At 25.4% G+C, this 25,571-nt stretch overlaps 1 protein-coding gene across 1 annotated transcript; it reads left to right on the top strand.

The window, feature by feature from the left end:
* The first annotated feature begins 18,067 nt into the window (after positions 1-18,067).
* On the top strand, positions 18,068-22,700 carry LOC145845744 (uncharacterized). Its single transcript, XM_082952812.1, has 7 exons — positions 18,068-18,248; positions 18,680-18,810; positions 19,845-20,103; positions 20,269-20,378; positions 20,603-20,730; positions 22,469-22,604; positions 22,695-22,700. The coding sequence occupies exons 1-7, from the start codon at positions 18,068-18,070 to the stop codon at positions 22,698-22,700; spliced, it is 951 nt and encodes a 316-aa protein (XP_082808938.1).
* Positions 22,701-25,571: the final 2,871 nt, after the last annotated feature.

The raw sequence follows: 25,571 nt of genomic DNA, 5'->3' as shown, positions 1-25,571 counted from the left end.
TACCTTAAGTAGAATTACAAAAACATTACTTTCTAAGTGAAGGCATGTAATTTTAAAAGCTATGAAAATATTTATTTTCTTAAACATGATAAATGAGCGTTTTTTTCAATGTATACCTACAATAATTTTGTGTTTGAAACAAGTTTGATACCTACAAGTTATAAAATGGTTTATATAAGGTTTTTAAGTTTATAAAATAATTAATATCTGTATAAAATTACAAACGACGGTTTTACCTACATGATTTTTGTTGAAACTAAATTATAATAAATGTTAAACACACAGACCATCATTAAATTTCATTTAAGACTGTTATAAAAACATTTGGGAGAAATTAAAAATATTATAATGGATATGATCTTAGCAAAGATTAATTATATTCAAGCTAAGTTTCAAGTAAGACCATTTTGCTGGTTGTAGTTTTCTTATTCTTCTAAAAAAAAACTAACTGAAAAACATATTAATCAATTGTTTGAGATTTAAACTTCTTATCAAAATTTAATATCATAAGAGTCATAAACAATACTTACTATTAAGTTCTTTTTATATTTAAAAACAACTAATATACTGTGGGTTAACGGTGTAGGGGTCCAAATGAGAACTTTGAGAATTCTATCAGTTAAACTTTACAAACCTACAAAATAAAAAAGAAGAAAAAAAGAGATAAATTAAGTTATGTAGAACTTTCTTTTTCAGAGACAAGTTGATATTTATAATTAAGTTTATATTTTAGATAAGAGCTAAAAACTTAAAAGGTATACTTTTGAAACTAAGCTTCTAAGTTTATTTTTACTTTTATAAACTTTTTTTTTCCAGACAACCAACATCGGGCAATAATGCTGTTGTAAATGTTCATTTTGTTGTTAATGGTGAAATAGATTTCAATCAGCCAAGTAAAAACGAAAATCAAAGGCTTACAAGGGTAACTTTCAACTGTAAAGCAGAGGCTAGAGTTAGTTTTTTAGAAAGCTGTATAGTATTACAATATCTTAACTTTAAATATCAAGTATTTAAAGCTTTAAGTTAGTATAAATTTCTAACAAGCTTAAAATTTACAACTTGTTTCGAATTCTGAAAACCAATCTAAAATAAAAAATCTTTACACTAAAAAAGCTAATAATCTTTACGTAGTAACTTATTTCATTAAGCGACAGCTGTTTCAAAAATTAACAATCATTATTACAGGAACTTAAGAGTGAACAAAAATAGACAAATTAACAAAAACGAAATTATTATTAATGCTTAATCCTTAAAAATAGCTTAATTTTTTTTTAGTTTTGGAATGCAAGAGTAGTTAACGGAAATAGTTCATCTAAAAATACTTATGAAGTACTACAAGAATCTACTGAAATTAAATCAGGAAAAATTTTCTTCTCTGCTTTTTTACTTGAAGATTGTAATGCAAAAAGTGACTTTGTAACCGTAGTTACATTGTAAAACTTAATCTGATTAAAAGTGTTTTTAGTTGAATTACATGTCGTTCTTCAATTGTTATAATCAACATTTACTAAAATAAATAAAATCACAAAGAAAAGTGTGTTAATAATTATCTTATCAAGTATAAAAAAGTTATTTTACAACGATTTATATTTAATACTACATTTTATCGCTTGAGCATGAATGAAAATATTAAGCTATGTTAAAATGTTTAACCATCTTGCAACTCCCTTTTATTTTATCTCGTAACGAAACTAGTTAAAGTATTTCTTAATCCAACTTTAGTTTTCAGTTTATACCAAAAGAGTAAAATCATTAAACATGTTTTCATAAAAAACTTTTATTTAGGTTTTACACACGCTTATGCATTGTCAAGCCTGTATACTTAATTCTAAGGTAAACATATTTTATTTTAATAAAACATTTAATTAGCTGTTAGTACAAAATAAAGATTTCTGAGTATTTAGAAATTTTGTACAAAAAGAAATAGAATTAGCTTAAACTACAATTATGAACTGTTGTATCAAAATTTTAATTTATAACATTTGTTATCAACAAGCAGAAATTTTAATAGCATTTTCCAAACAATCTGCATAAACTGCTCGCTATAACCCCTTTAAATATACATTAGTGACAAAAGAATGTTAGAAAAACGTTTTGAAATCTTAACAAAAATGAGATTTAACTCAGTTTCGAAAAAAAAAACTACAAACTTACTTAAAATAAAAAACCAAAAGTTTTAGCTAGATTTAGATACATTAAAAAAAAAGAAACGATAATTCTCAAGATTTAAAAACATAAGACAATTTATAAACTTCATGTTTATAATAAGATAAAAAAATTAGTCTAAGATTTTAAAGTTTAAACGGAAAACTTTCAAAAAAATAAATGTTAAACTAAAACTTGTCCATTGTAATTGTAATCATAAGTAAAAGAGCTTTACTCATTTCATTTAGTTGTTGTTTTTAAGTAATTTAATATTGGTTTTTGATGATCTTGTTTTATAAAGACTCGTCAATTAAAGATGTTAGGTACATTTTGCTTCGTAGTGAAAGAAGCTCACATTAGCTTAATGACGAAATAAGTTTTTTTTTATCGGTTATTTTGTTGTGTATCTACGTACAAGCGCTTTTAAAAACTTACTAATAAAATATTAAAAAACAGACTAAATTTATTCAAAATATCTGATCAGTAAAATTTTTGTTCTTAAACATATTAATATTATATAAAAATTTCTAACTTAGTATCAGACTAAAAAATATGTTTAGTTTGCTATTAAAATGTAAAAGCCTGTAAAATGTTTTCTTAAAAATGTTTTGAAACTTAAAATGTCTTATAAACAAATTTAATTTAAATTATAGAAATAATCAAAGAACATTTATTTGTAGCTCATTTTTTTTTTTTTTTTTTTAATAAGATAGTGAATAAAAACTATTCCAATCTTTAGAGTGAAATTAATTTTGTAAATTTTTTTAAATATTTTATAAGATTTTTTTGTCAAAAACAATTTTTTTAATAAATCTAAGATCATAATGATAGGTTTTTCCGTTTAAACTGAAATTAACTATTTTGATATATTTAAACATTTATTTAATAAACTTTTGTCGCTAATGATTTTAACACTAGCGCATCTAAGTCCTTTTTCAACTTTTAAATTAAAAATAATATTATTTTGTAGAGTAAAACTGTTAAATAGATACATAAACTTTTTTATTCATTTAATTCTATACTGCTTTTATAAGATTGATTTCTTTTTTGATAATTTGAATACTTTGATTTTTATTAATATTAGTTATTTAATAAGTAATACACTGTTTAAAACATAGTTCCTTAGCAAAATACTTTTTTTTTTAATTTTGTATATCTAAGGCTTATGATTAAATAATGTTCTAACAAACAGTCAAATTTTAAATATAAGACAAAATAAAACAAAGCAATTCAAACGAGAAGCATTTTATTGACATTCAACACGAAGTCTTATATTTTTATTTAAGGAACTTCAGCTTCGTAGGTTCCTTAATCATCTTTCTTTTCCTGCCTCTTCTCGGAGCGGCCATCTTCTTCTCCGGACAGCTTTTGCCGTCCCCCCCAGCAAAAGTTGTCCCGATGCAGCTAAAGAAGAGCTCATTGACCACCTCGATCGCAGCTGCTTCAATTTCCTTTCGCTGCAGCATGCCCTCCGCAGCCTGGAGGTTCTTCGCCAACAAACGAGAGTTGTACTTTCTCTCGAGCTCAATAGAGACGTCTGTCGTCACCGTGTCAACGAAGTGGGCGACTTGTTTTCCATCAACAACTTCAGCATCCACGTTCAAACCGCACTCGTCAGATGCCACATCTTCTTCGGAACTGTTTTATAATTAAGTAGTAAAGAATCAGTCTACAAAAATATAGAGATATGAAACCGTTAAGTTAAACTACTTTAATAATTACTTCACTAATAAAACACTAACGGCGTATTCCTTATTTGTTGTAAATAAGCTCTTCTTTTTTCCCTCTTTCTTTCCTCTCTAAGAGCCACCAACGTCTTATACTTTTCTACAGATCCATCTACTTCTTCCCAGCTCTTCCCGATTTTGTCCAACAGAAACTTTTTACACTTCCCCAATCCCGAGCAACCCTTCCAAGAATTCGCTCTAGTAGTTACCTATTTTAAATTGAACTATTTAGATACAAGTCTGTAGTGTTTGTAACTTTAATGCCTTCATTAAAAGTAACTTTTAGTAAATGCTTTTATGGTAAAAATTAAAAATTGTATTTTGGGTTCTAATCAGCTACTAAAAGTTGCATATATAAAGTAACCACATAAAAATTTTTGCTCGTTTATAAAAATAAAACTAACAGTTTTTACGGAACCACCCCACTTTTTCTTTATTAACCTGTAATTAATCAAGCCTTTAAGCTCCTTCTTGCAAAGTGAGTTGCGCTCACCAAATTTATTCATAATTCTGTGATAATTTAAATCGTTTCTTATATAATAGACTGTTCTTTGTTTAAATAGTTCACTTATAAGCATGCAGATGTTAAAGATAAACGAATTGAAAAACATACATTACAAGGGGCTTTTTTTGTATCAATGGCTGACAGCCAAGGAGCGCATTTAAATCTTCCCTAGCGTCGGAAAAGTCCTGTTCGACCGGAGCGCACGCATCAACCACGTAGACGATGGCATGAGCGTCGCCTACGTAGTCTTTCCAAGCCATACTGCCCTCCATTGCAACTTCACTAATTTGGCAGTTGTATCGTCCTTAAAAATATTATTCAGTTACTAAATCAGCCTGAATAAAAAAGTTTAACAAACTACTAACCTTTGGTGAAGTGCCAGTTTTCCACACCGTTTGACGGCAGAGGATTCTTTGGTCTAGCGCCTGCCATTGCACCAGCCACGGTCGAGACTTCGGACCGCCTTTGTCCGGCCAGAACTATGTTTACTGCCTTTTTACTTTTGAAAAAGTTCATTTTTGATTTAGTTTTGTGATCTGTATGAAATTGTGAGTTTAAACGGCAACATCAGTTTATATAGCCGTAATTCGAGAGTATTATGATGCAACTTAATAGAAAGTAACGAAATTTACTACATTTTAAAAACATTTCCATAGCAATAACAATTTTTTATAAAAATAAATTTAAACAAAAATTGGAGAAAAAAATTCAATTTGCAATTTATTTTTTGTTAACTTAACATTTTTCGATCTATGCTTATCAAAAGTTCATGTAGATAACTAAAAATATTTGTGTAAAACAGTAAAATTAGTAAAGTAGTAAGATTATGCGTCATTATAGGTAAATATAATTATATTTACAATTCAATGCGATTATAAAGTAATTTGAAAACTATTAACAAAAACCTTTAAAACACAACACTAAATTATCAGATACTAAACAAATTATAAAGTTAAGAAAATTTCTAAAAAAACATATATTATGATTTTACTTTGATGCCAGGTTAAAACAGTTTTTATACGGTGTAAAAAAAAAATCTTGTTTAACAAAATTCTAAGTATAATACTAAAGTACTAGAAATTGAAAACATTTATATAAACTTTAATAAGAGGAAACAAACTTTTTTAAAATTTCTTTAAAAATAAAATTAAACAAACAAATCGAAACTTAGTAACAAAACTACAATAATTTAAACAAGTAGAATCATAAACACATTTTTGTTTGCATAAACTTGGAACATTAGTTTTTATAAATAAAGATTCTAAAACACTTAAATGGTACATATTACATTCTTAAAAAACAATTGAAAACATATTATCGTTATAGTTTTTTCAACAATCTAAAAAAAATTCGAAAAATTAGTAACAAATTTGTATTTGTAAACAAGAAGACGTATTTTATACTTATTTATAATGTGCTTAAATGTTATTCTCATTATTAAGCTAGGTTTTATAGTTTAGTACAGAATAAGTTGAGTAAATTTTAAAGGTAACTTTTAACCATTTTTACATATAAAAAGTACATTAACTCTATAAGAATTGCGACCTCTTCAAGTAAAATAAAACAGTAAACTGCTTTTGTATACTTCTAAACATGCTTGTGAAAAACACATAGCTAAAAATGATTTTAAGTTTTACTGTCTTTGTATATAAAAGATATGAAACTAATTAAAAATTAGTTTTACAGTTTCGTCTCCTCATTTTAATAACCAAAACTACTTTTACAATGTTTTATCTGGCAAGTTATGTATTAAAAACCAGTTCAAAAAACTTAAAGATAATTTACAGCTTAAGAGTAAAACATACAATCTTTTTTAAAAACGCATTGAAAAGTTTTATTTATATAGCATAAGTGTAAACTTTAATTAAATATGAGAATATTGAATGGAAAAACTTGTAAAAAATAATCCTAAATTTTACAAAATCCTTACTCAATATCAGGATTCAGCAGCCTTCTGTGCGGAATAGGACAGTTTATGTGAAAAGTATTTTTGAATAGACATTAAATTTCGCAAACAAAAGTTAAAAAAAAAAGTTGAATTTAAAGTTATAAATATATATGTTAACGAGCAACTTTGTAATGCACAAACCATAAAATATGTAGAATTGTTTACTCATAAGCAAAAAAATTCACATTAACACTTAAAAAAAAAATCGGAAATTGCTTATACTGCATTATGGTCTTTTTAGGTTATTTTTTGCTTCGCAGGCAAAACTCGGTTCGCGCGCCACAGTTTTTTACGATCCCGGCTCTAAGTAAAGTTAAAGATATAGTTAAAACTTTCTATATTAGTTTTTGACTTAGCTAATGATATATTTTTAATTACTTTTATTGACTTATAAACTAGTTACATTCAATGAAGTCGTTTTAAAACCTTACTATTATATTTTAATTTAAACTGATCTTCAGAAGTTTTAATAAATTCTAAATATTTATTTCAGATTACTCAATGTTAAAATATATCTAGTAATATAACTTTATTTCTTTATTTTTTATTTTTGTTCATTTATACTTTTGTAAGCCAATTTACGTATTTAATTTATTTAAACTTTTTTTAGGGTATAAAAGCTTTGAGCACCTACATTAGAAATATTCTTCTAATATGAGAAATTTCTTGAAAATATACTTACTTTCAAAAAAGTTTTAAATTATCCCAATAAGCTTTCATACGACTATATAACCATTAAAAGTCTTAAAATATCATACTAAGGACAAATATTGCAATTGTATAAATTTTATTGAACAGTCTGCGTGGATAATTGCATAAACAAAAAAAAATATTTATAAATTTTTCGGTTTTACTGTGATTTTGTTATTAATATCATATTTTGTAAAACTTATGCATTTGGTCATAACAAATCAATAAAAAATAATGACTGATGTTTACATAAGTGGTCTTCAACGTGTGTACCAGTGCACACTAGTGTACACGAAATTTGTTTTTGGGTGTAACAAGTTTATTTTGGGTGCATAAATCTTAACTTTGAAAACTATCTTAAATGAAATCTTAAATTGAAACTTTCTCTAGATTATCTAGAGTTCGTAATAAAGGGCAAAAAAAGGTTATTTTTGGTGTATTTAAAGCTAATTAAAAATATTTATAGGAAAAAAAGGAAATCTAGGGGATCACAAGCCGCAAAAGAGGGAGCCACAAGGACATAATTTGAAACATACACTAGCTATTTTTGAGTTGATAAAGTAGAGTAAAAAAGAAAAAAAAAACTTTTTTTGTTGTATTTTTTGAGAAATCTTGTTTGAGGGGGCCATAGCTAAACAAAGCATAATGGGGGCATTTGAAAAAAGTTTGGGAAACCCTGCTCTAAATATTACGAGAAATTTGAAACTTACACTAGTTATTCGCATATTTTTGACACAGAAGTTTAGTTTTGCAATTTAGTTTTGGTGAACAGATTTTGATTGGCTTAAAAACCACTGATATACATTACTGTTGCTCTTTGTAATTGTTGTTATTTAAAATCGTTAGTAATTTTTTATGTACTTTTTTTAAGTATTTCAAAACTTATTGTTTATATACTTCTTAATCATTATTAAATGGTGTCTTATCAAACGATGCAAATAAGTAAAACAAAAAATACATGTTTAGAATAATAAAGTAATCTGATTTTTTTATTATCGATAGTTCTCAACTTTTAAAGATTTGTCCTTATTTATTTGTTTTACAAAATTTTACTTAATTAAATTTTAGCTATTATGAGTTCTTCTGTACTTTGTTTTAAATATCTTTTATTTACTTTTTATTTAAGTTTTTATACTAAATAAGGGTTATAGTTATATTTAGGTTAAATATTTTTTGATAAACGCAATGTAAAATAAATCTTATGAACTATATTTTCTATTCAGAGACAAAATTATTATATATAAATTCTAAATGCAATTGGGTTAGGTTAAGTTGACAGAATTATTAAAACAAAAGAAAAACTTTAAATATTTGTATGTTTAAAAAAAAAATTGTATATACAGTTACTTTCTAAGTTTTTGTTTATATTTTTTCATTATTGTTTTAAAGTTAGCTCAAATAATTAGTTACAAGTAAATGGTGTGCAGCTCGATGATCGAAAGGTCTTTATCCACACCAATCCATCGACCTTAGTTGTGAGCGTTCACATTTTTCCTATTTTCTTTTTTTTCTTAAACATTAAAAAACTAAGAACAAAAGATAAAAAGCAGTTTATTTAAGTAGACCAAAACAAAACGTTATGGGTATTATAGGTTTGAACAATCATGAATTATGTAAACTTAAATAAATTAAACATAAAATAACTTTAACAAAAGCTAACTAAAAAAAGTTTAAGTTTAATCAGTTTTTATTTTAATCACTGTTACAAATATTATATATTTATCATATGTTTATTATCATAAGTTATTCTGCTATAACTAAGCTGCATGAAAACATTTTTGTTAAGGTTTTATTAAAAAATAATCTAATAGTAGCGAAAAAAGAAGTATATTTATAGAGCGTTCAATTAAATTTTTGAAATAACACACTTATTAGAAAGTGATAGATTTTAAAGAAGCTATGTTACCAAAATTCACACAGCTTAAATAAGCAGTAATTATCTTTGGGAAACTTTTATAAAACTTTACGGTTACATCATTTTTATTGAATATACTTTTTAGGCTTAATTTTTGTAATATTTCAAAGAAAATGCTGTTTTAAGATTACGTTTAACTTTCACGGTAGAAATTTATTTTCTAGCTATCTTGTCTTCAATTTTTTTAATATATTACAAGGTAAGTAAAAAACTGCTTATCACAAATAATCTTTTTAATAAACTACCTATAACAAAATACTGTCATACATATTTTATCTGATTCTGTTTAATCTTATAAAATTTTACAGAGCTGTTCAATTGATAAACAATCACTAGGTCTAAATATTTTAAACCTTATAGATTCAATAGAATTCTTAGTTTGCAAGCAACTGCACTTAGAAAAATAAATTCAGTGAACAGCGCTAGATTTGTGTCAAAATGATATATAAATCAAGGCTAGCAAATATATCCGACAGGCTCCTATGCAAGGTTTGCCATACCAAAATTGGATTACACCAAATTTTGATTTAAAATAATAAACAAGCGTATGAGACCATACTAGTTTGAATTACACGCTTTACAGTCAGTAAATTCAACAGTTTTAATTTGTTTAGGATATTTTCAGTATAAAAATGCATTTAGTATGAATTTAAATTGGTTAGACTCTCAAGTTGTGCTACATGTTTAATAACGTAGCCTCAGATTTAAAAATTAACATATTTACATAACGAAGTATTATTGCTATATAAATGGACTCATTTATTTGGTGCATGTTTTATTTAAATAACGTCAAGAACCAATCGACAAATTTAACACAAAACTGGCAATGTTTACAAACTTAAAAATGACAAAAAACTAAATATATGAGATTTTATTAAGACTTAAGTCAAAAAAAACGTATTTAAAACTTATGCATGCCAAACAACTAAATATCGTCGCAACAATTTAAGTTAATACGAACAATACGCACTCAATAACTAAGTTGGATTGTACGTAAACTGCGTGCGTTTCGTTGAACTGAGGATGCAATACCCAAGGAGACAGGTCCTTGACTGCAGTATTGTTCCACATTGCGAGTCTTGAAACTTCTCCGAACGTCATATATAAGACAACCAATTCGGGGATTGCTATCCCTTTTGGCCGATCTCATATGCATGTCAAGAGACCCTTCAGGTTTATCAGTTCTTCAAAAAAGTATGAGTTCTCTTTATTGTTTGGTCGCATCAGGCGGGTTTCTTCAATATGAACTTGATCCGGGTACAGCTGAGACGAAATCCTGGTTACTACTATACTCAGTCTCACGTTTGTTTTAGTTTCATCACTTCTGATACCACAAAAATTTCGGTATTCATAAAACAACTTTTGTAGAAATTACGAGTCTCTGTTTACAACAATTATCGCGTTCGCGATTAGTTTGTCTTGTTTGCGAAGCTCTTTAAGCAATTGAAGAAACCTTTCAGTTATCAAGTCGCACACTACTTGGATACATTTCAACGTGTTGTCCAATACTTTGTCCAGGATATTTACTTTTTTCTGTTAGCATTTTTAGTGTGCAGAAATTAAGTTTTTTTTTGAGATTTATTGATAATTGAAATTTTTTGTTATTTTCCTTATTCAGTGTGAAATAGGATCTGTTGTTTTACTCGATTCTAAGTTTTAAAATTCATTATTTTATTTGTGTTGTTACAATTGTTTATGTTTGTTTCAATAAAAACTTTTTATATAAACTTATTTTTAAAAAAGAAAACTTTATCGCTCAATATATTTGATACCATCTAATATAATTTTGTAAACAGACAAAAAAATTAATTAAGTTTAGTTATTTTTAGTAAAAACCAAAAAAACTACCAAGCTTTTATACAAAGCTAGATATTATTAGGCATCATTACTAAATCTATATTTATCAAGTGCGTTAACTGATTCTTATTTTATACTTATACATAGTACCTATCAGCGTTTATTTATCTCCTTCTAGCCAATTTTAACTTCAATCGTTTTAACAATTTTAACTTCAATCGTTTTAAGCAATTGTTAGTATGAAAGAAGTGCTACACACCTAAAAAATTTAACTTTAAAATAATTTCGGCTAGTTTTATGACATTTAAGTATTTTTTACATTAAGATATCAAATATTTTAGTTATTACTATGACTTATTTAAATGTTTAAGCTTGACTAATGTTAGCTGTTTATCGGTTTTTAGCTGTTACGACTATTTTTTCATTAACTCAGACTAGTTTCTGCTTACTACAGATGGCTTTTTTGATTTAAAAAATAGCAAGATAACCTGTAATCAGTCAAACATATTAACAGAATTAGTTATATATAAGAATAGAAAATGAGCACATAGTAATTATGGAAAAATAATTTATAAAAATATAATTTATGGAAAAAAGTTTAAAAATAAATAAGTTATTCACTTAGATAACAAACAAAAATAAATACAAAAAGTTCGATTTCACTACTTTTTGAGACTTTCAAAAAGTACATTTCTCTCATTAAGTCTCATGCTGATTAATTCAATTGAGGTAATATGATTAGTTAAAACAGGGTGCTGAACCAAAAAAGGCAGGGAAAGTGTCAATCTAAATTGAGAAGTGTGTAAAATTTCAAAACCCTGTTTTAAACAGCTTCATTAAAAATTTCATGAAAGTACATAGCACAATTTAAACAACTTATGTAGTTATCAAATACTATTAACGAAAATAATAAAAATGCGGTCAAATAGAATCAAAGATTTAATTATTTAAAAAATTCTTAACCTAATTGATTCGGACAGCGGAGGTTTTTTAGTAAAGACAAAATTTAAGTGAGTTCGCCTTTTTGTCATGTTTTCAAAGTGCGAAACTAATTGGCAGTTTGTATTACACTCAAAATTTGTAGAGTCTGAACATTATTTTAGCTAGTTAAACTTTTCTTGATGAATTACAAGAAGAATATCAATTAGGGGCGGTTTTCGTAAAAAAAAGTCCTCTCGGTCCTCGTAATCTTGAAAAATTTATACGTGGAATTTGAACTAATATTTTAGTTGAAACTTAATTTAATTGACCATAAGTAAGCCCTTCTATGTAATGAGAATATAATTGAGTGTACAATAAAATTATTTAAAGCTAGGTTTTAATTTATTTGCATAAGTTGTTTTCAAGCTAATTTATACGTCGTTAGGCAGATATCTAGTTGGCAGGCCGTACGTTTCCCTCTGTATACCAAAAAAAATTATTTTAAGCATTTTTTTAATATTTTTTCGGTTTACAAAAACCAAAGCTTTGATAAGCACTACACATTTTTTTCACCATGTATTTTTAGATACTTTCATATACTTTTTATGAAGCTAATTTTATTTAACAAGAAATTTTTAATGAAGTCTGTATATTTTGATAGTTCTTTAACTCTGTGTTATTTTTGTTTTATATAGTTTAAATGAGCACAAGTTATGTGATTTAACACTTTTGCACGAGGACACTTTTGCACGAGTGTCACTTTAGCGCGGCGTCACTTTTGCATGCATGGTCATTTTTGCACAACGGGACAATTTTTCACGGCGACTTTCTTGCACGAGCGTTACTTTAGCACTAGGAAATACTTTTGTACGGCGTCACTTTTGCACGGAGGGTTTTTTTTTTCATGAAGACATTTTTAGAAATGTTGAAGTTTTTTCTTTTTGTTAACTTCAATTAATTTTTTCTTTGTTTTGCTATTAGTATTACCATAACCCTTATCCTTGGTCGGTAAATTTTTAATTTTTTTTTTGTTTTTGATAGTTTATTTTCTGTTTTTTTATTAGTATTTTTTATAAGGTAAACATTTTTATTTCTATAACTGTTTCCCCTATCCCTTACCCTCGGTCAGTAACTTTTTTTTTCCTGTATGTTATTTTGTTAGTTTATTTTATTTATTTTTTCTAGTTTTTAATTTTGTATTAGTTTGTAATTTTTTTCTTTGTTTTTGTTTCAACTATAACTGTTACCACTTACCATTACCCTCGGTAAGTATTTTTTTTCTTTTTGATTTTTTATTAGTTTATTTTTTTATTTATTTTATATATTTTTTTCAATTTTTACTTCTTATTTTTACTCTCACAGTTACCACTAGCCCTTACCCTCGGTCGATAACTTTTTTTCATAAAATTAAACTTTTTATTTTTTTATGTTGTTTCTTTTTTACAATTTCTTTTTCTTTTTCTTTTATAATTTTTTTTAATCTCGTGCAAAAATGGACCCTCCGTGCATAAGTGACACCGTGCAAAAGTGTCCCCTCAAGCAAATTGACGCTTGTGCAAAAGTGACTCCTTATCATGTGTACAGTTCTACAACTATCCTTGAAAATCGGTATTTAATTTTGGTGTTTTTTAATGGTATTATTTGCTGGTAAAAGCTTTATATTTATAATTTAAAAGTAGAATAGATTGTTTGAAGCCAGTAGAACGTTAATTGCTTCAAAAAGTATTATAACTTGTATTCAAATAAATAAAGAAAGACGTAAAAGCTTAGGTCAAAAACAAGACTTTAAAATGCAATATTTCAGTCAGATTGTACTTTCTTAATTAACTGTGACAATTGCTTATACAAATTTAAAAAAATGACTGTTAAATGAAATATAGCCAAACAATAAATCTTTAAAAGCTTTCTTTTTGTTACAAAATTTTCAACAAAAAACGGTTTTAAAATAAAAATAAATTAGGTAAATTATACTTTGTTATAAAAAACTGAACAACTATAAATATAAAAACTTATAAATCTTAGTTAACTATTTTACTAGACAAAATTTACAATATGTAATAAAACAAACAACTTAGAAAACTTTGACTATTTATAATTTATTTTTACTAAAGATAAGTCGCGGGCTGCAAATTTCCAACAACCACTTAGTTTACTTGAATTACGTCGACTGTTTTTTTTATAACTTTGCATTATAGCATACTAAGTAGTATAGCAGTAAATTTATGATATTAATTAAAATAAATCAAAAACATAGTTTAAGCAAAATTTTATTTATTTATTGTTAAACTAATTTTTGTTGGGATAGGAAAAGTATTTTACAAATGCTTCATAATTTCAAACTATTTGTATATCGGTTAAACTTGTTTGCCTCTGTACTATCTTTTTAAATAGAAGTCTTTTGAGGTTTAATGACTTTAAAAATAAAAACATATTTTATAAAGACTAATTGCAAATACAGAATGCAAATGTTATTTTTATTTATTTTAAATAGTAAATTAATATTACTTTTGTTATTATTTATTTTAAAAACAAATAGTACATATAAAAATAAAGAAACCAAAAAAATGTAATTTCAAAATATTGTTAAAAGTTATATAATCGTAACATAATTACATTCAAAAACAATCATATAAAAAGAAGTTGGAAGTTTCATGCTTTTTAATATTAAAATAAGGTTTAAAAAACAACAAAATTTTGATAAGCTTTAAAATGTAAAGAATTTAGACAATAAAACTTGTTTTTGAAACAAAAAAAAATTAATTAATTTTTTCAGTTTTAAACATAATATAATTATTTTCATGTTCTATAAATATATGATTAATTATTAAAAATATTTATAAAATGTATGGTAAAAAACTGTTTTTCTTAGCTGTAGTGAATTTATTTAAATTAAGAGCAAATCATTTCAAACTTAATCATTTTAAACTGAATCAGTTCAAAGTTTATCTTTTAAATTGAATCAAATTAAAATTTACCACTCAACAAAAGAATAATTAATTTTTTTTTGTCTTTCATAAAACTATATAGCAGACATTTTAGTAGTTAACAGAGTTATTAAGCACATCTAAATTTATTAACTTTTCCTAGTCTGCCCCGGAATGGTTAATTAAAATACATCAACCATCAGGTCTTCAGCGTGACTTTCAACCATTACTTCTACCGTTTCTTGGCACCGTCGTCTTCATCCTCATACGGGGCTTCGAAAATTATCCAATGAAATCTCTCGACGCCTTTTGCGTGTCAGACAAATATTTATTAAAAAAAGTTATAATTATTTGTAATAAAATGTACGACGTTTATCGTATCGTAATTTATTGTAATAACAACATTAAAGAAACTAAAATACATTAAATATATAAACACTTTTTAACTTTTTGAATGGTTTGAGAAGTTGTTTTTTTAGATACATATCCTATAAATAACAATAACTTCTTATAAAACTACGTTGTTAAACTTGTTTAGTCTAGCACCATTATTACAAGCTTTTTTTTATACAACAGAAACATTTTGTGTTAAAACAAAGTTGTAGCATAATATATTATGAATATACTGTTTATTGAACGACAAAATAAAAAGCGCACAAATAGCTTATTACAAGGGCCTTGTGTACTAAAAAACCTTTTGGTTATTGAACCATACACCATGGATACAGTTTAATGTCTTGTCTAGGACAGAATACAAAGTATTAATAAAAACCCTTTAATATATTTTATACAATTTTCTATTATGATATAATAAAACACATACCTAACTTTCAAATAAATTAGAAAAAAGCTCAGCAATCAATAATCCACTGCTTTTATAAACTTTGAAAAAGTTCAAAAATACAATAAAGCGCTTAAAATACTAGAACTTAATCATACTTTGTAAAAAAAGTTTAAAATTATTAACAAGCTTCTGATATCAATTCGATAAGAGTTATAATTTTTTTCAAAATTAACTCTCTTGTTTTTTAAGCTGTACATACATAAACTTTATTATATCCATCTGTAAAAGCTAAATTAATTTGTTTCAAAGTGTTTTTTAGCTATATAAAACAATAGTTAGGTTTGGAGATTTTTTTTTAAATTTAAGGGTTGTATAAGTTTAAATCAAATGTAGACTAAGCAAAAAAAAAAAACCATAAAGTTTATTAACATTTTGACCAACATATATCACTAATAAATCAGTTGCTATAAAATATGTTCTATTATTTTTTTTTGTTGTTAACATTTATGTTTTATTTATGGTTTAATTTCTTAAAAGCAAAACATCACTCTTTTTTTACATCATGGTTTGAATTCAATCGGATTTTGTATGATCTATTAAGTATGATTTAATTATTAAGTTGATAAAACAGTCATTTGTTTTTAATTACTGAAATTGTACAAATTTTATTAACTAAAAAACCTTAGATGTTACTTTTTTTATTTTCAAAAACAAAAAAAGAACATGTTTTGTCATTTTAAACTTAGTGATGAGCTTAGTTTTAGTTTAAAAAAATACAAAAACATATCTATAGAATATTACAAGTTTGTTTCATTGGTTTGTTCCTAATTTTTGTAAAAGTCAAAGTTCATCTAAAACGTATGTTAAGGTTAAATAAACATCAATTATATATATGGATAATACTGTTAACAAAAAAGCTTGTTTAGAGCGGATTATTGTAAATAAGTTGTTTGACGAAGAATACTGTGGTGCATTCGATAAAGAATACTTGTATACGTGCTTAGAAATATGAAGCAAGACATTAACAGATTATGTAGATTGCTAAACAAACAAATATGAACCACGTTAAAATTTACTTTTTTATGTACTAAGTTTACTGCTGATGCCAACAACTTCTTATATAACAGCTACGACTGAACCTAACAAAAAAAGGTATATTTCTGAACGGTTTAAAAATAAGTTGTAATCAACAATTAAAAAAAAATTCTTAGTAGAATAAAAACAAAAATAGAATTATGTTTAAATTCTTGAAGAAGAATGTAACATTCTAATCAACAATTGATACCTCAATAATAAAGACTTTTGGATATTAAAAAAAAAACATGTATAAGGAACTTAGTTGAAAGTGTTAAAAAAAGAGTTGTTGTTTATAAGTAAAACTCCTTTTAACGCTAAGGCCAGCTTTAATGATTTTAAATGATTGATCTAACAAATAATAGTAAACCAGATAAGTAAAGTTGCTTAGCACAAAAAATTATCATAAAATAAAACACAGTAGCACTTATGCAATAGACTAACATTTAATATATTTACCAAACAAGTGAATCGAGTCAACTATTTAGTATTATAAATCAAAACTACATAAATTTATTTTTTGAACAGAATAAATGTAGATAATAAAATTGTAATAGAAATGATTTAGTACTATTTGACTCATTTTGATTTACTCAGTCATAATTCTGACAGTGTATGCTAAACGGTAATGATGTTTTAATTAAACTATTTTTGAGTTTAATTAAAGTACAAAGTATTTTATATATTATATACATTAAAGGTAAATTAACTTACTATTGCATTTAAAGATACAAAGTAAGTACTCATCAATCTTGAAACTTCAGCTATTCCGTTAAACTAAACTTAATGGCTACTAGAAAAAAAGCATAAGAGTTTGTTTTCGTTTAAAATTTCAAACTAAATAAATTAAATCTTAATACATTAATATTGAATATACAACAAATTCATCAAACAAAGTTATTCTTCCTAAACTTTTTTAGTCAATCAAATTTTTGAAACTATTAAAATAAAACATATTAAAAAGAATATCATCTGTTAGGTGACACAAAAAACAATAGAAGTTATTACGTGTCATTATATTTTTTAACTTGATGTAATTATATAATGAAAAAATATTATAACATATTTAGTTATAGAATAAAAATAGTTTAAGTTGTTCGTTAATAATAAACAAACTGTGACCTACTTAAATTCACAATAATTAACGTTTCTCAAGAACTTTATGCACACAAAGTAAAAAACACTTCCTGATTAAGTTAAAACGTTAAAACAAGCAGTTTGACATAAAAAACGTTAAGAAATCCGTTCATGACATGAAAGTAATAACTTGAATATAAAAGCGAAGAACAACATTGAATATTAAGTCGGTAAAACATAATAAGAAATATAAAGCTTTAATTTTATAATAAATCAACTTGAGTATTACTGTTGTAGCAAACTTTAAGTTTTTTATATTCTGTTAAATGCATACAATCTTAAACTGACACTAAAACTAAAAGTATATTTATTATTTTTATTTAAGTTTTACAAATTTTCAAACAGTAATGTTGATAGATAAGTTTTGTTTGACAAATTATTATAATTGAAACACAATTGTTTCAACAAACTTTTTGGTTATTTAAAAAGACATAAGTTGAATTTTTTGTTGTATATTTTAAACTTTTGATTTAACTAAACCAACTTTTAGTTTCATAGCCATGTATTTAGTACCACTAATTGTACTACTAGCGTATGCCTCCAAAACTTCTGGCCACAGTTGGATAGCATGTGCTGATTATACTGAGAAAAACGGTAGGTACTGGGATCCAGAAAAATGTAGGGGTTTCGCGAGAGACTCTGAAAGATTTGCACAAAAGGGTTCTTTTGGATCTGATAGAGGTTAATATTAATAAAATATTTTACTCTATAAGTAAATAAACTTTTGAATAATTAAAACTACTAATAGCTATTGTCATTGCTAAAGTTTTTATTTTTATGACTAAAGTTTTTGTTATGTTTTTGTTGAGAATTTAGTATAGTTTAAAATTTGATCAAAATTACAAACAAAATATTATTACAACTGCAATAGATTATATTACATTTTTTATTTGAATTATGGCCTATAAAAAATTTCAATCCAATTCTAAGTTTACTAAGTTTATAATGAACTAGACGTCTTTGATTAATTTTCCGATTTTTTTACTTTTTTTTAATCGATTATACGTATTTAATTGTATGTTACATAGTAACTTAAATAAAATCAAAAACAAAAAAAAACAAAGCAGTACTTTTATCTTATCGTGTGAAAATGTCTTTATTACAAAAAAAAGGTTTTGATCACCGGCCATCACAAGCTCCAACGGCGTGCAAGACGACACTTAGCGGATCAAGTTATTCTCGAAATTACCCAAAAGCTATTTACTATCCTGGACAACAAGTAGTGCTAGTTCATCCAATGAAGGTTGTTTGTTTGTAAAATTTAAACTTTAGTGTAAACTTGAAGTGTAAAAACGACTTTTAAAAACAAATTTTGACGGTTTTACTTGTCAAGTAACTTAACAAGTTATATTTTAATACTAAATTACATTGCACTGAAAAAAAATTGTAATGATAAAAATACATGTGAACTATTTACTTACAACCAACTTTTTTATAACCACAACTAACTTAATTTGAATCTATAAAATCTACAATTTTAAGTTAAGTCTAAGACTGTTACAAACTATTTGTCTTTAATAGCACAAAACACTGCACAACTAGTAAATATTGATAGAGACGCTTCAAAATGTTCCGTAATGTATATTTTTAATTTTTTAAGTATTAATTGTTAAAGATCTAAACGAAAAAAGCTTGATGTAAATTAATTACAAAAATTTTAAAACTAATTAAATTATTGAAGTCACCGACGTTTCACTATTTTAGACTAATAACATAAGTTAATCAAGTTAATACATATACTTGCTTAATTAAAGCGTTTTAAGCTGCATATATATTTAAGTCAAAAGATTAAATTTTTTACTAGGTAATAAATAATTAAAATGACAAAGAAAGACGCTTTACTCAGAAAAACTCGTTAAAAAATTGTTAATAAAACTTTGTTTTAAACAATAAACCCAGGCTTATGAACTTCATAAACTTTTAAAATAAAGTCGTAAAAATTAAAACCTAAAATAATCCAAAAAAAAAGAAGATTTTTTTGTACTTATTTTGAGCTACAGTAGACATTAAACTTGGTTGCAAAATGTTGTTCTAACTTCTTAGTAAGCTTCTCCTGTACTTAATAAAATACCTATGCAGACGACTATGCACACAAGTAGAGTTGTTCGTGCTAAATATATTTGAATGTATATATTTTTTTAAGATCAGCAAAATTATTTTTGATAGCAACTGTTACAATTTCAGTATAATATTTTTTTATCAATTCACTATTGGTTAACGTTGAAAAATACTGTTAAGAAAAAAATAAACGCTTTTTTAAATACAATTTAATTTCAGCGCCATGGAATTTGTGGAAGAAGAGGATCCTTGCCAGACAATGGTAATGCAATTTACCACGGTAGAAAAGGAGCAAACACTAATGAACCTCTTGCTCACTACAAACAGCTTCTCGTATCTGACTTGGGAAGGTCTGTGAACATTGATGATCACACTAAATACCCGAAACCTGGATATATGAATGCTCCTGCTTTTTGCGAAAACCGAGATAAGTCAATGGGAACTTACAGCTTTAATATTCCTGATGATTTTGAACAAGGTTTTAATTCGCTTACTTCAGTCGTAAAACGTTTTGCCACCATAGTTATAACTGTAAAGCATTTTATTTACGTACCTTTTTACGTTATACATTAAACATTTTTATTTTTATAAATGTATTCACGACAATATATTACTGTTCATTATTATTTAAAATTTTTACCAGGTGAGTACACTTTTGTGTGGTTATGGGAGTTTAACAAAAATGAGCTTTACTCTACATGCTTTGACGTCATAATAGCAGAAAACAAGCGTGAAAGAGATATTACTCTAATGGTAATTTTTTTTATTGTAGCTTAATAAATATTTTAGCAAGTTATACAAAAAGTCATGGTAGTATAGATTAGTTTTAATCATTATATATATATTTATATTTGAAAGTTATAAAAAAAGTTTTATGACTAGCTGAAATTACCCTTATAATGAAAGTAACTACAAGAACTAGCAATTTACAGTATGTATCACTAGTTAATTTATTGAATATAATTAAAATTTGATAGAACAACGGTTTAAATGATCTATCTGTTCCGTGTGGAGGAATATTATCAAACTTAGAAGTAGGTAGCACAATAGGTTGTAATGAACCAAACCCTGAAACTCCTGTACCACCAACAATACCATCTATAATGTTAGTTTAATCTAACACAAACAAAAAGATCAGACTTAGTATAATAGTATTAATGAACATGCATATATGCTTATTTTTAAAACTATTACTATGATAAAAACACAGAAACAGATATTACTTTAAATAATTTTGAGACAAAATTAAATTTTAAAGTTTAAAGCGTTACTATATAACTTTAATTAAAACTTTAGTTCGAAGAAATACTTTATAAAAAAAGAATCATGAGATAATTTTTTTTCTTATTGTTACTGAAAATATAAGCTTCATTTAAATTACTTTAGAACTGTTAGTTTTAAAATCAGTTTGCAGTTATTACTTTTAGCATAACGGTTTAAATATTTTTAAAACTGTGAAAAAATTTTTAGACTAAGGTTGCCCAAAATATATTCATAATCGCCCTTTTGCACAAAGTAAAAAAACTAACTGCCTGTTCAAACCTAAAATATATAGTGTAACTTAGTTTTGTTTAAAATTCTGTAACTAGCCGAGTTTTCAAATTCGCGCTCTTACTTATATTGCACAAAAAGGGGCCCTTATTGGGAAACGCTGGTTTATATTTACTTGATAAAAAATGCTTATTTTAGTCTACTAGAATATTTTTTACTGTTTTCTACTAATTTAAAAACATTATTTGTTAGACGCATGTAATATGATGTGGTGTACGACTCGATAACCAAAAGGTTTCTTTGTACACCGGCTCTTAGACCCAATTTTTTGAGAGCTTTTTTATCGCTCAATAAACAATATATATCCAAAAGATACATTACTTTACTGTCAATTAATTTTTACCATATTTCGAGATCATAACAAATTATTTTTTTTTGGTCAAAAAAGTTTGCAACCTTTATATTTTCGTCGAAAAGAAAACTTTTGAAGCTAAGAAAAACGTTTATTTTCTTATTATATTCAGTAAATTGTGTTGTTACCTTAAGTAGAATAAGAAAAACTTTACTTTCTAAGTGAAGGTATATAATTAGAAAAGCTATAAAAATATTTATTTTGTTAAACATGAAAAATAGTTGTTTTTCAAGGTATATCTACAATAATTTTGTATTTGAAACAAGTTTGATATCTACAAGTTTGATATCTACAAGTTATAAAACGGTTTAAATAGTGTTCTTAAATTTATAAAATAATTGTTATCTGTATAAAATTACAAACGATGGTTTTTACCTACATGACAACATTTTAATAATTGTTAAACACAAAGACCATCATAAGATTTCATCTAAGACTGTTATAAAAAACATATGACAGAAACTTAAAATATTTTCATGGATATCATCTTAGAAAAGGTTAAATTATATTTAAGGTAAGTTAAAAGTAATACCACTTTGCTAGTTTTAGTTTTCTTATTCCTCTACAAAAGACTTATTAAAAACATATTAATCACTTATTTTAGTTTTTAGTTTTTTTCTTAAATCTAATCTCATCGGAGTCAAAAACACTATTTACTCATAAAGTTATTTTTAAATTTAAAAACAATTAATATACCGTCGGTTAACGATGTAGGGGTTCAAATAAGGACTTTGAGAACTGTCTTTGTTAAATTTTACAAATCTTCAAAATCCAAAAAAAAAAGAGGATAAATAAAGTTCTTTACAACTTACTTTTTCAGCTACAAGTTGATGTTTATAATTAAGGTTATATTTTACATAAATCCTAATAACTTAAAAGGTATACTTTTGAAACTAAACTGCTTAGTTTTTTTTTACTTTTATAAACTTTTTTTTTCCAGACAACCAACATCGGGCGATAATGCTGTTGTAAATGTTCATTTTGTTGTTAATGGTGAAATAGATTTCAATCAGCCAAGTAAAAACGAAAATCAAAGGCTTACAAGGGTAACTTTCAACTGTAAAGCAGAGGCTAGAGTTAGTTTTTTGAAAACTATATACTTTTATAATGTTTTAACTTTAAATATTAACCACTTAAAGTTTTAAGTTAGTATGATTTTATAACAGGCTTGAAATTTACAATTTGTTTCGAATTCATAAAAACTAATCTAAAATGAAAATCTTTACACTAAAAAAGCATTTAATCTTTACGTCTTAATTTTTCTAATAAGCTACAGCTGTTTCAAAAATTAACAATAATCATTACAGGAACTTAAGAGTGCACAAAAATAGACAAATTAATAAAAACAAATTTTTATTAATGCTTTATCCGTAAAAATAGCTTTATTTTCAGTTTTGGAATGCAAGAGTAGTTAATGGAAATAGTTCATCTAAAAATACTTATGAAGTACTACAAGAGTCTACTGAAATTAAATCAGGAAAAATTTTCTTTTCTGCTTTTTTACTTGAAGATTGTAACGCAAAAAGTGACTTTGTTACAGTAGTTACATTGTAAAACTTAATCTGATTAAAAAAAAAAAACATTTTTGGTTTTGGTTCAAATGTCGTTCTTTAATTGTTATAATCAACATTTACTAAAATAAATAAAATCACAAAGAAAAGTGTTTTAATAATTATTTTATTAAGTTTAAAACTGTTATTTTACAACGAGTTATATTAAATAGGATATTTTATCGCTTGAGCATGATTAAAAATATTTAACTAAGATAAAAGCTTTTAACTATCTTGCAACTCACTTAAACTTTATCTCGTAACGACACTAGTTAAAGTATTTCTTAATCATAATTTAGTTTTTAGTTAATACCAAAAAAGTAAAATCATTAAACATGTTTTCATAAAAAAACTTTTATTTAGGTTTTACACACGCTTATGCATTGTCAAGCCTGTATACTTATTTCTAAGGTAAACATAATTTAAATTTAATAAAACATTTAATTAGCTGTTAGTACAAAATAAAGATTTCTGAGTAATTTTCAAACTTTGTACAAAAAGAAAATAAATTAAGTTCAACTAAAAGTATGAACTATTGTATCAACATTTTATGGCAGATAATTCAAAAACATTTTCCAAACAATCTACATGAACTGCTCGCATGATATAAAACCTTTTAAAAATACATTAGCAACAAAAAAATTTTAACGTAAGGTTTTGAATTCTTAACGGTACCCTAAATGAGATTTAACCAAGCTTTGACAAAGATTACAAACTAATTTAATACAACCGGAAGATTTTGCTAGATTAAGATACATTTTATTTAAAGAATGAAGAAACACTAATCCCAAAATTTACAAAGAAAAAACAAACTATAAACTGCATGTTTATAATTAGATAAAACATTTACTTTAAAAGTTTAAAGTCTAAACGAAAAAACTCTAGAGAAAAATTAAAATCAAAACTGGACCAACGTAATCTTAATCATAAACAAGAGAGCCTAACTCATTTTTATTAGTTACTTTTGTTAAGTTATTTAAAACTTAATTTTGATACTCTTGTTTTATTGAGATTTGTCAATCAGAGAATTACATATGGTAGGTATGTTTTACTTTGTAGTGAATGAAGCACAAACTAGCTCTATGATGGAAAAATTTTTTAATAGTTTTTTGTTGTGTATCTACGTACAAGCGCTTTTAAATATGTATTTATAACATATTAAAAATAGACTAAATTTATTCAAAATATCTGATCAGTATCGTTGTTGTTCTTAGACACATTAATACTATATACAAGTTTAAATTATATTCAATATTAACTTAGTATATTCAATATATATAATATGTTTAGTTCGATATTAAAATGTAAAAGAACTTTAAATATTTTCTAAAAAACGCTTTGACAGTCTAACAGTCTAATAAATAAATTTAATTTAAAAATTGAAATAATTAAAGAAAATTTATTTGATGTACAACTTGATTTTTAGCTTTAAAAAAAAAAAAAAAAAACTTATTCCGATGTTGATAGTAAAATTTACTTTGTAAATGTTGTTTAATAAAGTTATCATGTATTTTAAACATTGTATAAGTTTTTTGTGAAAAACAAACTTAAAGAAGTAAACCCTAGAACATAACAATAGGTTTTTCCGTATAAACTGAAACAAACTGTTTTTAATATACTTAAAAATCTGTATGATAAATCTTTGTCGCTAATGATTCAAACACTAGCGCATATAAGTCCTTTTTAAATACTTAAACTAAATTCAATATTACTTTATAGAGTAAAGCTGTTAAAGAGATACATAAACTTTCTTATTCATGGAATTTTATACTTCTTTTATAGGAAAGATTTCTTTTTAGATACTTAAAATGCTTTGATTTTTTTGTTATTTACAAGTACTTTATAAATTAAATAACACACTCATTAAAACATAGCGATTTCGGGAGTTTTTTTTTATTTAGAAAGCTTATGCGCTTAAAACTTAAAATTAAGTAATGTTCTAAAAAACAGTCAAATATAAGACAAAATAAAACAAAGTAATTCAAATGAGAAGCATTTTATTGACATATAACACAAAGTCTTATTTTTTGCTTCTTTCTGAGAAGCATTAGCTTCGTAGGTTCCTCAATCATTTTCCTTTTCCTGCATCTTCTCGGAGCGTCTATCTTCTTCTCCGGACAGCTTTTGCCGTCCCCCCAGCAAAAGTTGTCCCGTTGCAGCTTAAGAAGAGTATTTAAATTTAAAGTACTAATTTATAATAAATTAAAAAAAAAATTAAGCTTTCTGTGATACTGATATTTTAATTCTTAAGACTAATATAAAACTAGTTTGAACAATATATGCACATACACCTTATAAATATGTTTGTTTTTTTTTGGAGATTTATTGATAATTGGAATTTTTTTTGTTTTTTTTCTTATTAAGGGTGAAAATAGGATCTGTTGTTCTACTCGATTCAAAGTTTTAAATATATTTTTTTATTTGTGTTAAAACAATGTTTGTGATTGTTTCAATAAAAACTTTTTAAACAAACTAATATTTAAAAATGAATAC

The sequence above is a fragment of the Thalia democratica genome, unplaced genomic scaffold, assembly GCF_965202585.1.
Source record: "Thalia democratica unplaced genomic scaffold, ktThaDemo2.hap1.1 HAP1_SCAFFOLD_152, whole genome shotgun sequence".
NCBI lineage: Eukaryota > Metazoa > Chordata > Thaliacea > Salpida > Salpidae > Thalia > Thalia democratica.
The sequence above is the reverse complement of the archived record's forward strand: the minus strand, read 5'-3'. Positions and strand labels throughout refer to the sequence as shown.